The sequence below is a fragment of the Salmo trutta genome, chromosome 18, assembly GCF_901001165.1.
Source record: "Salmo trutta chromosome 18, fSalTru1.1, whole genome shotgun sequence".
In the NCBI taxonomy this organism is placed as follows: Eukaryota; Metazoa; Chordata; class Actinopteri; order Salmoniformes; family Salmonidae; genus Salmo; species Salmo trutta.
The window spans coordinates 30,164,628-30,178,132 of record NC_042974.1 but is presented as its reverse complement, the minus strand read 5'-3'; the positions used below and the strand labels follow the sequence as shown (position 1 = coordinate 30,178,132).

The 13,505-nt window shown below is 39.9% G+C and overlaps 1 protein-coding gene across 15 annotated transcripts in view; it reads right to left on the bottom strand.

Annotated features, from left to right (window-relative positions):
• Window positions 1-1,709: 1,709 nt before the first annotated feature.
• Window positions 1,710-13,505, bottom strand: part of LOC115153168 (baculoviral IAP repeat-containing protein 6) — a 144,957-nt gene continuing 133,161 nt past the window's right edge. For all 15 annotated transcript variants that reach the window (XM_029698294.1, XM_029698297.1, XM_029698292.1 and 12 more), the window contains 2 exons: window positions 8,322-8,456; window positions 1,710-2,956 (listed from right to left, as the gene is read on the bottom strand). In XM_029698294.1, coding sequence (XP_029554154.1) covers window positions 2,777-2,956; window positions 8,322-8,456 — 315 coding nt within the window. In that variant the 3' untranslated portion in view covers window positions 1,710-2,776. The remainder of the gene's footprint in view (window positions 2,957-8,321; window positions 8,457-13,505) is intronic.

The following is a 13,505-nucleotide window of genomic DNA, read 5'->3' as shown; positions in this document are numbered from 1 at the left end:
TTGAAAGCAAGTCTGTGCACACTGGCAGATAGCTAGCAAGGTTGCATTGCCAAGGTTAAATGATACCAAACCACACCACCAAAAGCTGAGTGAGGCTACCATCTCCTATAACAAACCAGGGGCTGTGTGAATAACACAATCTACTGTTAAAATACAAAAGATGGTTTAAGTTAGAAGGAAGGAAAAATGTACGATGAAAACCAGTGCCCTAGAAACAATTGTAAGGTTATTTTTTTGGAAAATGTAATATATTGCAATAAGAAATTTGAGTCAAAAACAAACTGCATCAAACTCACCTTTCAACATTTCAGGTGTTTCATTTGGATTAATTCCCAAAAATTCATTCAAACCCTGCTGTATGTACTCTTGTAGCCCATAGGATTGTCACATACCATGTTGTGAAAGATTCTCCATACGGTGCTTTACACTCCATGCATTTTCCAGAAGGCATTTCTCCCTCTACTTCACTGTGAGGTTTAAAGCATAGGATGAAAATTGCATAGTGGGGTCTAAATCACAGAAGCACATCCACCGTGCTATTCTCCTTCATTCTACACCATAATCCCTGGGTATCCAAGCTTGCTGTACAACAGCTGACAGTCATTCCCAAAGGCAGAGTTCATTGTGGGAAAGGGATAGCAGGAAAGGAAAAGGTTTCTCAATGAGTCTCAAATGTTGCGCAGTCTTCATATAGAACTGTTGAGATGTATTAATTATATTTGGTCAGGAGACACCTAGCACAACATACAGCCAGCCATGATTCACACTAAATCAAGCTGGAGGTTGACTTTGGTAATTACATTGTTCTGATAGTAAAATGCAAAAGCCAATTTAAGCAGTGGTATAAAGTACTTAAGTAAAAATATTTTAAAGTACTAATTAGGTAGGTATTTTTGGGTATCGGTACTTAACGATTTATATTTTTGATAACTAACTCCACTACATTCCTAAAGAAAATAATGTACTTTTTACTCCATACATTATCCCTGACACCCAAAAGTACTTGTTACATTTTGAATGCTTAGTGGGAAAGAAAAATGGTCCCATTCCCACACGTATCAAGAAAACATCCCTGGTCATCCATTCTGCCTCTGATCTGGCGGACTCACTAAACACAAATGCTTCCTATGTAAATTAAGTGTTGGAGTGTGCCGATGGCTATCCGTTAATAAAAAAAAAACAAGAAAATCGTGCCATCTGGTTAAGGAATTTGAAATGATTTATACTTTTAATTTTGGTACTGTAACAAATTTAAACCAAATACTTTTAGACTTTTACTCAAGTAGTATTTTACTTGACTTTCACTTGAGTCAATTTTTATATGAAGGTAGCTTTACTTTTACTCAAGTATGATAACTGGGTACTTTTTCCACCACTGAATATAGGCTTATCTATCTTACAGTAAGGAGGTTAGGAAGGCTCTACCCTCAGAGGACTGATAGTTGTGGAAGGCCAAACTAGCAACGGAAGCAATCTGCAACCCAAAAACTGTACCAGCAAAGACAAAAGTATATCAAAACATGTTACTCGTATACAGTAGGTGGCCTGTTTCCCTGCAATGGCAAAAAGCACTGGGCCTCACCTGACTGTACAGTAGCAGCTCATGGGCCTTTGTGGATTGGTACCATGTTTTCCATTATATATATTTTTAGACCAGAGATTCAAAGTATTGTTCAAAAATGCAGAAAGAACCATTCGCACAATCAATAAACATTTTCAAGCTCCATTTAATGTCCTACCAAAAGGAGTATGTGACTGAACCGGGATTGAGTAAAATAGAAAGTGCTTTTTCTTTTACTGGAATCAACATAAAATAGATGAAGGGATTTTAGCCAAACAGTGGAATGATGTGTGTAGAAATTTCAAATAATCAGTGAATAAACTCTTTCAAAGTATCTGGTGGTATGATGTCAATGTAGATAAAAAGGCACATGGCAGCTTGGTATCCTATGAGGATTGTTCAACACACACAATCGCATACACATGCAGAAGCGTTCACATACATATCCCAAGCACATCTTACATACACTCATCTACACAATCAGATCAGCGTATATATCTGGGCAAAGTAAAACAGGTTGCATTTATTAAACTTGCATTGAGAATTAGTGAGGGGCAAAAAAAAGAGAAAAAAAAGTAAGTAATCATAGCAATTAAGAACGTCCATTTCAGCCTTTATTGAAGTTTACAGGATCCTGTAGAAATCAATGGGCAACCAAAAGATTTCTCAAATTCAGGAAAGTGTATGTGTTCTTTTCTTTTAAATAGTATCCTTAAAGAATGACCAATACATTCTTGGTTACAACTGTTCTTGCGCTAACAGCCCATTTTTTTTGTTGAAATTAACATTCATTAAACATTCTCTAAAGGTATGCTAGTTCCCTTATATTTTCTGTGATTCCCTCTGTCATTATGTATACATAAACAAGTTTAATAACATACCAATCAGTGGTTAATTCACAATTGAAAAAAAAAAGCACAAAAAGTTTACACTTTTACAGGTAAATAAAAGAATTTGTTTGTCAACTGTTTCCTTAAGGGCATAGCATAGTTCGGAGTTTTGTCTTATTTTTGTTGGTTTGTATGCAGTTTCATTCTCATCTTGTTTTTTGTCCTATTTTTTTCGGCTATTACATAATTAGATTCTTACATACAAATATTGACAAAATGGTGGCTTGTGCTTCGAAGCCTTCAAAGTCTATTTAATAACAATAGTAATAGTCGTGAGGATGAGTAGCCGCGGCTAAGGGTGGAGGGGTGCAGGGAAGGGCAGGACTCATAGCAAGCCCTCACTGCAGGGGCCGTCTTGGCTGCCGCTTGGCTTCTCTGCATCCTGATTGGGCAGCTCTTTGACCATGAGGGCGGCACTCTTCTCTGAGAACTCCTCCCCGTCAGGCTCCAGGCCCTCGGGGCAGGGCAGCTTCAGCAGTTCCTCTCGTAGCTGGGCCGTGTGCCTCTGAATGGGGGAGAGGGACAGAGGACACAGGGTTACAGCAAATTGTAGCTCTGAACTGAGCCCTGTGGTGAGGGGGCAAGTACAAACATGGGCTCTTACAAGGAAACTGATTTATACTCTACCCAACAATTATGACAAGGCCTGTGAACTCTAAATACTCTTCCAAACCAATACAAATTTCAAGCCCATCATTTAAAAAGATGCACAATGCAGAAATCATGTTGCCATTTCCTGGTTGCTAAAATGTTCACCTAATTTCAGTTTATGTGACAAAACAAGCAAGTGTAGTATAGAGAGTCATTGTATAATCTAAATCATTACAAAATGTATTTTCTATAAACAAAATATTGTATTTTCAGCTGTTGTACAAAACCTAAAGTAAAAGACGCAAGAACAAAACTTTAAAAAAGGAAGCATAGAAGTAGTGCCCATAGAACAGATCTACCGCTTCTTACACTTGCTTTCAATGAGAATGACAGATCAAGAACTCACATTTCTGTGTGAATTTTGTCAGGTCACCCAAAAAGTTACATATTGTAGCTTGAAGTTTGTCCAAAATACTCTTGAGCTCACATGAATCCATTCCAGTTGCCTTCTCAGCGCATCTCTGTGACGAGAGCATACAGTAAACCAATGAAAAATGACCACTTCCAGCACTTTACCTTAACCTCTCTTGGGTATTTTCACGGCCAGATGAAAAACGTACCCAAATTAAAACGGCCTACTACTCGGGCCCAGGAACTAGAATATGCATATTATTAGTAGATTTGGATAGAAAACACTTACGTTTCTAAAACTGTTTGAATGATGTCTGTGAGTATAACAGAACTCATATGGCAGGCAAAAACCTGAGAAAAATCCAACCAGGAAGTGGGAAATCTGATGCTTGTAGTCTTTAAGTCATTGCCTATCTAACACAGTGACTTAGGGTTCATTTTGCACTTCCTAAGGCTTCCACTAGATGTCAACAGTCCTTAGAAAGTTGTTTGAGGCGTCTATGGTGAACAGAGAGCGAACAAAGGAAGTCGGAAGTTGTTGACTCAGGAAAGCACATGAGTTCATTGGCGCGCATTCACGTGAGGGGTAGCTGTGTTTCAAAACGTTTTTCAAGACATTGGAATCGTCCGGTTGGAATATTATTGAAGTTCTAAGTTAAAAAGGCCCTAAAGATTGATGCTATACAACGTTTGACATGTTTGAACGAACGTAAATATAACCTTTTTGACTTTTCGTCGTGACATTTTGGCCGCGCTTCCAACACTTGGAGTAGCTTACTGAACGCGCAAACAACAAGGAGGTATTTGGACAAATTATGAACTTTATCGAACAAAACAACATTTATTGTGGACCTGGGATTCCTGGAAGTGCCTTCTGATGAAGATCATCAAAGGTAAGTGAATATTTATAATGCTATGTATGATTTTAGATGACTCCAAAATGGCGGGTATCTGTATTGCTGGTTTGGTTTTCTGAGCGCAGTACTCAGATTATTGCAAAGTGTGCTTTCCCCGTGAAGCTTTCTTGAAATCTGTCACAGCGGTGGCATAAAGGAGTTGTTCATCTATAATTCTTTGAATAACAGTTTAATATTTTATCAACGTTTATGATGAGTATTTTTGTAAATTGTAGTGCTGATTCACCGGCAGTATTGGAGGCAAAATATTTTCTGAACATCACGCGCCAATGTAAAATGCCGTTTTTGGATATAAATATCAACTTGATCGAACAAAAAATGCATGTATTGTGTAACATGATGTCCTAGGAGTGTCATCTGATGAAGATCGTCAAAGGTTAGTGCATAATTTTAGTTGGTTTTCTGGTTTTTGTGACGCCTGTCCTTGCTAGGAAAATGGCTGTGTGGTTTGTATTGTGTTGGAACTGTCCTAACATAATCTAACTTCATGCTTTCGCCGTAAAGCCTTTTTGAAATCGGACAATGTGGTTACATTAACCTCTCTAGGGTCGGCGGGACGAAATCGTCCCACCTACGTAACAGCCAGTGGAATCCTGTGGCGCGTTATTCAAATACCTTAGAAATGCTATTACTTCAATTTCTCAAACATATGACTATTTTACACCATTTTAATGACAAGACTCTCGTTAATCTAACCACACTGTCCGATTTCAAAAAGGCTTTACAACGAAAGCAAAACATTAGATTTCAGCAGAGTACCCAGCCAGAAATAATCAGACACCCATTTTTCAAGCTCGCATATAATGTCACAAAAACCCAGAAGACAGCTAAATGCAGCACTAACCTTTGATGATCATCAGATGACACACCTAGGACATTATGTTATACAGTACATGCATGTTTTGTTCAATCAAGTTCATATTTATATCAAAAACCAGCTTTTTACATTAGCATGTGACGTTCAGAACTAGCATACCCCCCGCAAACTTCCGGTGAATTTACTAACAATTTACTAAATTACTCACGATAAACGTTCACAAAAAGCATAACAATTATTTTAAGAATTATAGATACAGAACTCCTCTATGCACTCGATATGTCCGATTTTAAAATAGCTTTTTGGTGAAAGCACATTTTGCAATATTCTAAGTAGATAGCCCAGCATCACAGGGCTAGCTATTTAGACACCCAGCAAGTTTAGCACTCACCAAAGTCAGATTTACTATAAGAAAAATGTTATTACCTTTGGTGTTCTTCGTCAGAATGCACTCCCAGGACTTCTACTTCAATAACAAATGTTGGTTTGGTCCCAAATAATCCATAGTTATATCCAAAAAGCGGCGTTTTGTTCGTGCGTTCAAGACACTATCCGAATGGTAAAGAAGGGTTACGAGCACGACGCATTTCGTGACAAAAAAAATTCTAAATATTCCATTACCGTACTTCGAAGCATGTCAACCGCTGTTTAAAATCAATTTTTATGTGATTTGACTCGTAAAAAAGCGATAATATTCCGACCGGCAAAGCCTGTTTACATTCAACGAGAGAGAAAGTAAAAGCATGGGATCCCATCGTGCACGAGCCTTAGTCTGATGGCCCTCTGATCGGCCACTATCCAAACGCGCTAATGTGTTTCAGCCTGGGGCTGCCTCGATATCATTAAGCTTTTTCCCGGGTTCTGAGAGCCTATGGGAGCCGTAGGAAGTGTCACGTTACAGCAAAGATCCTCAGTCTTCAATAAACAGAGGCAAGAAGCTCAAGGAATGGTCAGACAGGCCACTTCCTGTAAGGAATCTTCTCAGGTTTTTGCCTGCCATATGAGTTCTGTTATACTCACAGACACCATTCAAACAGTTTTAGAAACTTTAGGGTGTTTTCTATCCAAAGCCAATAATTATATGCATATTCTAGTTACTGGGTAGGAGTAGTAACCAGATTAAAAACGGGTACGTTTTTTATCCGGCCGTGTAAATACTGCCCCCTAGCCCTAACAGGTTAACCTCTTGGGCTCACCCTAGGATAGGGGGCGCCACAGCGCATTTTGAAAAAATTCGTGCCCATTTTCAACGGCCTACTAATCAAACTCAGAAGCTAGGATATGCATATAATTAATACCTGTGGATAGAAAACAGGTCTTTACAAAGTGTTTTGAGCCTTCTACTGTCGAAACTGAATGAATGAGACGCTGTGGAAATTGGTCACAGGAGGAGGGCCATCACCATTGTGACGTCGGCGGCCCTGTCTACCCCCTCCTTTCGAAACGTTTTGAAACACAATACAATCGTCCCCCTCGAATCTTATTGGCTCTCTTGTTGAAACAGGCCCTGAAGATTTATGTTATACAACGTTTGACATGTTTGAACGAACCTAAATGGGGGAAAAAAGTTATTTTTCGAAACCGCTGTCCCGCGCCCGACGGAGCAGTTGGATACAGCCTTCAGACGCGCTAACAACAGCAAGCTAATGGAACATAAAGGATGGACTTTTTCGACCGAAAATAAATTTGTTGTGGACCTGGGATTCCTGGAAGTGCTTTCTGATGAAGACAACTAAAGGTAAGGGATTATTGACAATAGTATACAAGATTAGATGTGATATGCGATTGTTCCAAGATGGCGCCGAGCTGGGTTTACCAGCTAATTTTCTGAGTATCGCATCCCCTTTTATCGCAAAGTGTGATTACCCAGTAAAGTTATTTTTAAATCTGGTATGACAGGTGCTTTCAAGAGATATTCCTCTATAAATCTTAGAATGACAATATTACATTTTAAAAATGTTTTCGAATAGTAATTTAGTAAATTGTAGCACTGTTTCCCGGGATGCATTTGAGGGAAAATAGTTAGTCAACGTCAGGTGCCGATGTAAAATGCTGTTTTTATATATAAATATGAACTTTATTGAACAAAAGAATGCATGCATTGTGTAACATGATGTCCTAGGTGTGTCATCTGATGAAGTTTGTAAAAGGTTAGTGCTGCATTTAGCTGTTATTTGGTTATTTGTGATGCATGTGGCTGGTCGGAAAATTGCTATGTTGCTACTTTTACCATGTACTCCTCTAACATAATCTAATGTTTTGCTTTTCCTGTAAAACCTTTTTGAAATCGGACGACGTGGGTCGATTCAGGAGAGGTGTATCTATAAAACGATATGAGACAGTCCTATATTTGAAAAAAATATATATATTAAATTTCGTTATGCTAATGTCGCTAGGAGTTTTTCGCTGGATGTTGATCCCGCTTACGGGACGAGACACTCAAGAGTTAAGGAGACGTGTATCTTTAAAATGGTGTAAAATAGTCGTACTTTTGAGAACTTTGAATTCTGACATTTTATGGTTTTGAATTTGGCGCTCTGATGTTTCACTGGCTGTTGAATAGTGTGAACCGTGGGTGGGCCACCTGCCCAAGAGAGGTTAAATAATGTTTTACCAAAAAAACCTAACAAAAAACGACAATGTGCACCAAAACAAACCCATTGTTTCAGAACCTGAACCTGTTTTCTGGAGCAAGAGGAAAAACCATGAAGGTAATGGGACTACAGACCTCTGGAGCTCTGCTTTAAAACAGCACTGAGTGCTTCCACAGCACTGTGCTGCGGCCTCTCCGTCTTTATCAGTGTGTCGGGGAGATTATTTACACTGGGTATTAATTGTGGTTATTAAAAGCCAGAGGAATGGAGTCTGGCTGCCAGTGAGCTTAGGGAAGTAGGACGCAGGGCCCTTATCCGTTCCTCCATGGCTGCCTCGAGACTGTCAGAGGGGGAAGCCGGCTAGTGCATGAATCAAGCCTGTCCACCATGCATAAAACACCAGCAACCAATTCAGACTTCCTTAACCAGGACTGTGTGTATAAATATAAGTGAAAGGGGGATGGGGTATTCACTTCTGTGGAGAAGGACAAAATTCTGATACAATGCGAGGTCTCCTGTAGATGAATAGTGTTTGTTTACCTTCAATGCAGCAGCGTGATGGGACATGGTGCGGCCCACTCTCTTGTCACTGCTGTACTGCTGGATGTCTGCGATCCACTCCTCACACTGCGCCATGACTTCCACCCGCTTCAGGTAGAAGTGCTTGTGGATCACCTGGGGATTACAACACAGCCATGAGACTCAGAAACAACATGCAACACATACACCTGCAGGTCATCATTATTCAAACGCATCTCTAGTTTATAGACGTTTAGTAGTCCCAGGAGTATTTCCTGTCTGTAGACCTGAACAGGAAAATCTCTGGGCCCTAGTTAGAATGCTTGAAATGTAAATGTTGCATCCATGACACACTGGATAAGGAAAATGACCATAATGAAAATATAATTAAATATAATCCATTTGTTCTTCCTTCAATTGATCCTAATATAATATTACTGAACTGCTGCCCTATGGCCCAGATTATGGAATAGTGAAATGAGAGCCAGCAAGTTTTGGATTAAATTTCCCATGGTTCATACTGGAAAGGACAAATGGTGAGCGCAGTGAAAGTAATTTTTCTGATCAGGCCCCTCCAGGTGCCGTAACGGTCAGTGCTATCCGGGATCCCTACACTACACCACTAACCCTATCTTAACCCTTACAATTTTAAAATGACAACTTCAAATGGGGTAGGTATGTCCCAAGGATCCCGGATAGCACGGACCTTGCCCCAACTCTTCTCCCTACCCAATTGGTAAGTTTATGAAGCTGAAAAAGCAGGATGTTGTGAAGAAAAGCATAACCTCTGAATGTTCTCCTCTGCAGCAGGAAGCAGCAAGAGGACTGCTTGTTTCACTGACTGGGGAAGGGAGTTGGATATCTGCAGTCAGGCTGCTTTGAAGTGGAGCGTGAACAAACAGAAGCGCCATCTCTCCACTGAAAATGTTTTGGAGGAGAAGTGCTATGATGTCTCCCTTGACTGAGTTCTCTAGGTCTGCACAGATCCTGAGATGCTGGGTATGTATAAGAACTTTACGCCAAATGGACTGATAAGCAGAGTGATTTCGGTGATAATTTTTTTTAAAATTCGGATCCCCATGAGCTGTTGAAGAACCAGCAGCTATTCTTCCTGGGATCCACACAAAACATAGTGTTCTGTATTTTGTCATGTTCTAAATGGACAAGAATAGCAACACAAATTTGAACTAAGAACACTACATATGACAATTTTTTTACATAATAAAAATGAAAGAAAAGAAAGCTTCTCCCAGCCACTGTTCTGGACTTGGGGACTGTGAAGAGACCCCTGACTGCGTGTCTTGTAGGGTACGTATACATTTTTGAGCTATGTTTTGCCCAGACAATTCGGTACTTTCAGCATGTCAATACTTCTTAGAAAGACCAGCAGTGATGCAGTAATTGTCTCCTCCACTCTGAACCAGGAGAGACTGACATGCATGTTATTGACATAGGCCCCTCTGTGTACATTTGAGGGCCAGACGTGCTGCTCTGTTCTGGGCCAGCTGCAGCTTTCCTAGTTTATTTTTTCCACACCTGACCATAGAACTGGGCAATAGCCAAGATGCGACAAAACCAGAGCTTGCAGAACTTGTTTGGTTGCATGTGATGTTAAAAAAGCAGATTATCAGACAGACCTCTCCCCATCTTTACAACAAAATAATCAATATTCTTTGACCATGTAAGTCTACAATCTAATAGTGCTGAGCGATTAACCCCAATGTCGGTTATTTTTCTGTTTTTAAACAACTTATTGACATTGGTTCAATTATTTGAATTCCATGATGTTTTTCTTCTCTATAGATAAATCAGATCAAGCCCAAACTATGCGATGTAGTAGGGAGTTATAGTTTCCAACAGGCCAATATTCTACATAGTTTAGCACAGGAAACTTGATAATTAACTACAATGACCATAATACATTGGGTGCCTACTGGTCTGGTCTGTGGTTCTTTTACGCATGCTGCGTCAGGTTATTGTGCAGACAGAGTGTGAGAGAAGAATGGCATCAAGAGGGATAAGAGCAGTTGCTTCGCAAGGTCTACCTGAAAATACACGATCTTAGTGACTGATAGTTGGTATTTAGCAGTCATAAACGTATGCCTTATTTACTTTGAAGAATTACTAAAAAAGTGATTTTGTCAGACAGCATAGGCAGCAGCTCTCTAGAGATGACTTGGAGTGAAATAATAAACTAAATCAAATTAAACAAATCAACGGAAATGAAGTAGTGTGAATAAATGCTGGTTAATAAGTGATAAGCAGTAATGGGCAGTCAGACTTTTATTCATTGTTCAATTCTGTGCTGTTGCAGCATTCAAACCACATAATGCAGTTAATATATAATAACAAAATATATATTGAAACCGAAATCGAAAAACCCTGATTATCCAGAAACCTGGGTAAAGGGGTAAATTAGTCCTGTCAAAATAAAGCGCGACTGGCATTAGACTTTTTTTTTTTAAACGCCCGCTAAAGAAATGAGCCACCAAATCATAAATGCGAGACGAAAACCCGAGGGGTAGAATTGGCTCTCCACAGAGACCAAGATTAGATCGACTAGATGTAGCTTAGTATTACAAACTGTGTGGTGATCTAGGTAGTCCTAATGATTGGGATGCAGTTCTGTATTTTAATGGAGCAGGCTTGACTGGCAACTTGCTCTCTCAGTCAAGTTTAACACGCTCCACGCATCACCGGGTCTCTCCGACGTCACAGCAGGGATGTGCTCCAGTCAGCCTCTTCAGCCTGGCTGTCACTACATCCACCTGGTCACGTTCGTTTTTGGGTCATAATTTGCTTTTAAAAAAGGTATCATTAATTACTCAAATAGTAATGTGCAATTGACCAAAAATAAACCAACATTCTGAAGGAGGTAACAACAGCACGGAAATGCCAGTCTGTGCAGCGTGCGTGGGGCTTATATGTCTACCACTTTATGTAGCCGTTGCGATGCTAGATGGAACGGCAATTAAAAGGAAACTACAAAGTAGCCTGGCAGAATCATGATTATTTGCATCAATCCAGAGGCCATTAGTTTTGAAAACTCCATTACAAGTCCGCTACCGTCATAGGCTGCTTCCCCTAAAGTAAAATGTAATTGCCAAAATTATATAGCCTACTCCTGTCTACAGAAATAAATACAAAATATTCAAAATAGGCTACTACACCAGAAACCATGAATTGGCCACAGAGGAGCATTAGCTTCTTTAAAAAAAAGTTAAATCCCATTGTCTACAGTCGGAATGGGACGCAATTTCGGCAGTGTGTACGCGACTGAGTTGTACACACAGGCACCCAGCCAGGTATGCATGTCACAATAATGAATCAGTTTGTAAAGCAAATGGCTATTGATGTGAAGACAAAATTACTAATCTCTTTCATAGTTATCAAAATACTCAATTTAAATTAAATCTCATTTGCACCAGTGGAGAGCATCGGTCATATCCAGGTGAGCGCGCATATTCACTATCATTGTTGGGTAAGTGTCACTCAGGTTAATTTCCTCCCCCAGGTTAGATTAATGTCATATTGTAGGCTTCCCTTCTCGTAGGCCTATTAATGTACATGGATCAGACGTCTGTCAGTGTCAGCAGAGAAGGTTACCCTGTCATTTTTGTTGTATTCAAAAAAGATGATTCTAATGTCTCCATTCATATAAAGTGTAGTAGAATTCCAGTAAAGGTGTCCATAACAAGGCCAAGAAAAGCATCTGCTATACTGTTGCCTATAGCCCAGGCCTACTCTACTCCACTACCCGCTCAGACATGCATTCAACTGTCTTTTTTTTTTTTTTTTTTTACAAACAGTGATTGAGTTATATTATTAGCCTAAATTAGGACCGTCCAATCAACACAAGTCCGCAAATGCGATGATGCATGGAATGCTTTATTATAAAAGGTGCTTTTTTAAATATTTTGAAAATTAGCTTCCCCAAACTTGAAACTCACATGCCGCTTACGGCTAAAGAAACACAGCTAGCCAAACTGTCTGGCTGGTGAGCACCTGAATTAAATGGTAACGCCAACATAAAAAAACCTAAATCTCAGATTTTCCCCAGAAACTTGTTCCTCTGATGTGGTTTAAGCATTGTTGTGGACCTGGACCATCCAATGTTGTTTTTCACAACAACAAAAAAGTGATTTGGGACCTAAACTACTAAACTAATTTGTATATTTTTTTATTATTTTTTTTAAATAAGTCTTCCTCCCCGCTTTATTTTTTTGTTGCCGTGGTATTGTTTTGGTATCAAGTATTGTCAAATTCGGCAAGGTAAGAACATAAGGGTTTGGCTCGTCATTATGAGGCTGGTTCTGTATGGGACACAGCCCAAGTCATTATACATTTATTTATTTTTATTATAAGAAAATCGGTGCAACCAAATCATGTGCTGGTGCCACCAGTGGATAAAGTAGAACACTGAGGATGAAAATCCAATATAATCTAATATATTATATTGAAAGGCAGATCTAGGCCTGACATTATGTGGGAGACCTCCATTTAACATAGGCATTTAGAAACTCTCACCAATTCAAAACGACTAAGTACCCAGGGGCGTTTCGTGTTGGAAGGGCAGTGCACATGTGACTTCGGTACACGCATCGATCACGGTATGGACGAAAAGCGGTGTGTACATATCCAAGTGTCACTGAACATGGAACACGTGTACCCATCAGAATAGGGCATCTTGACAAATTACCAATCCATGTGAGAGAGACACTCAATACAACCAGACAAATGCCCATACGTACACACACTGGCATGGTCTGTTGATTGTGTGCTCCATTTCCAGATAAATTAAGTGACCTTTTAGGTGAGCTGCCGTCCACTCATTATTCCAGAGGGCAGACTGGAGCACATGGAAACATGCACACCACACACAGGGGTCAAGGGTGAGTATGAATCATGCTGTGGCCATTCAAATAAATGTTTTCATCCCGTCTGCTGTATGCTCACTCAGCCCCAGGTCTGCTATACTGACTACAGCATTGTAAATACTCCCACTCACGTCTAGTCTCAACTTCAGCCTCCCCTCTCAGTGTTCATACCGAGTAGAGAACAGGAACCTCTGGAGGGGTAAAAATCACTACTTCGGGCAGAAGATTATGGGGTAAATCATTAGTTGGGCTTCATTCAAGTAACGTTACCTGAAAAATGCATCCTCACTTCATTTCTTACTTGCCACTGATCTTACGCGACTGGATT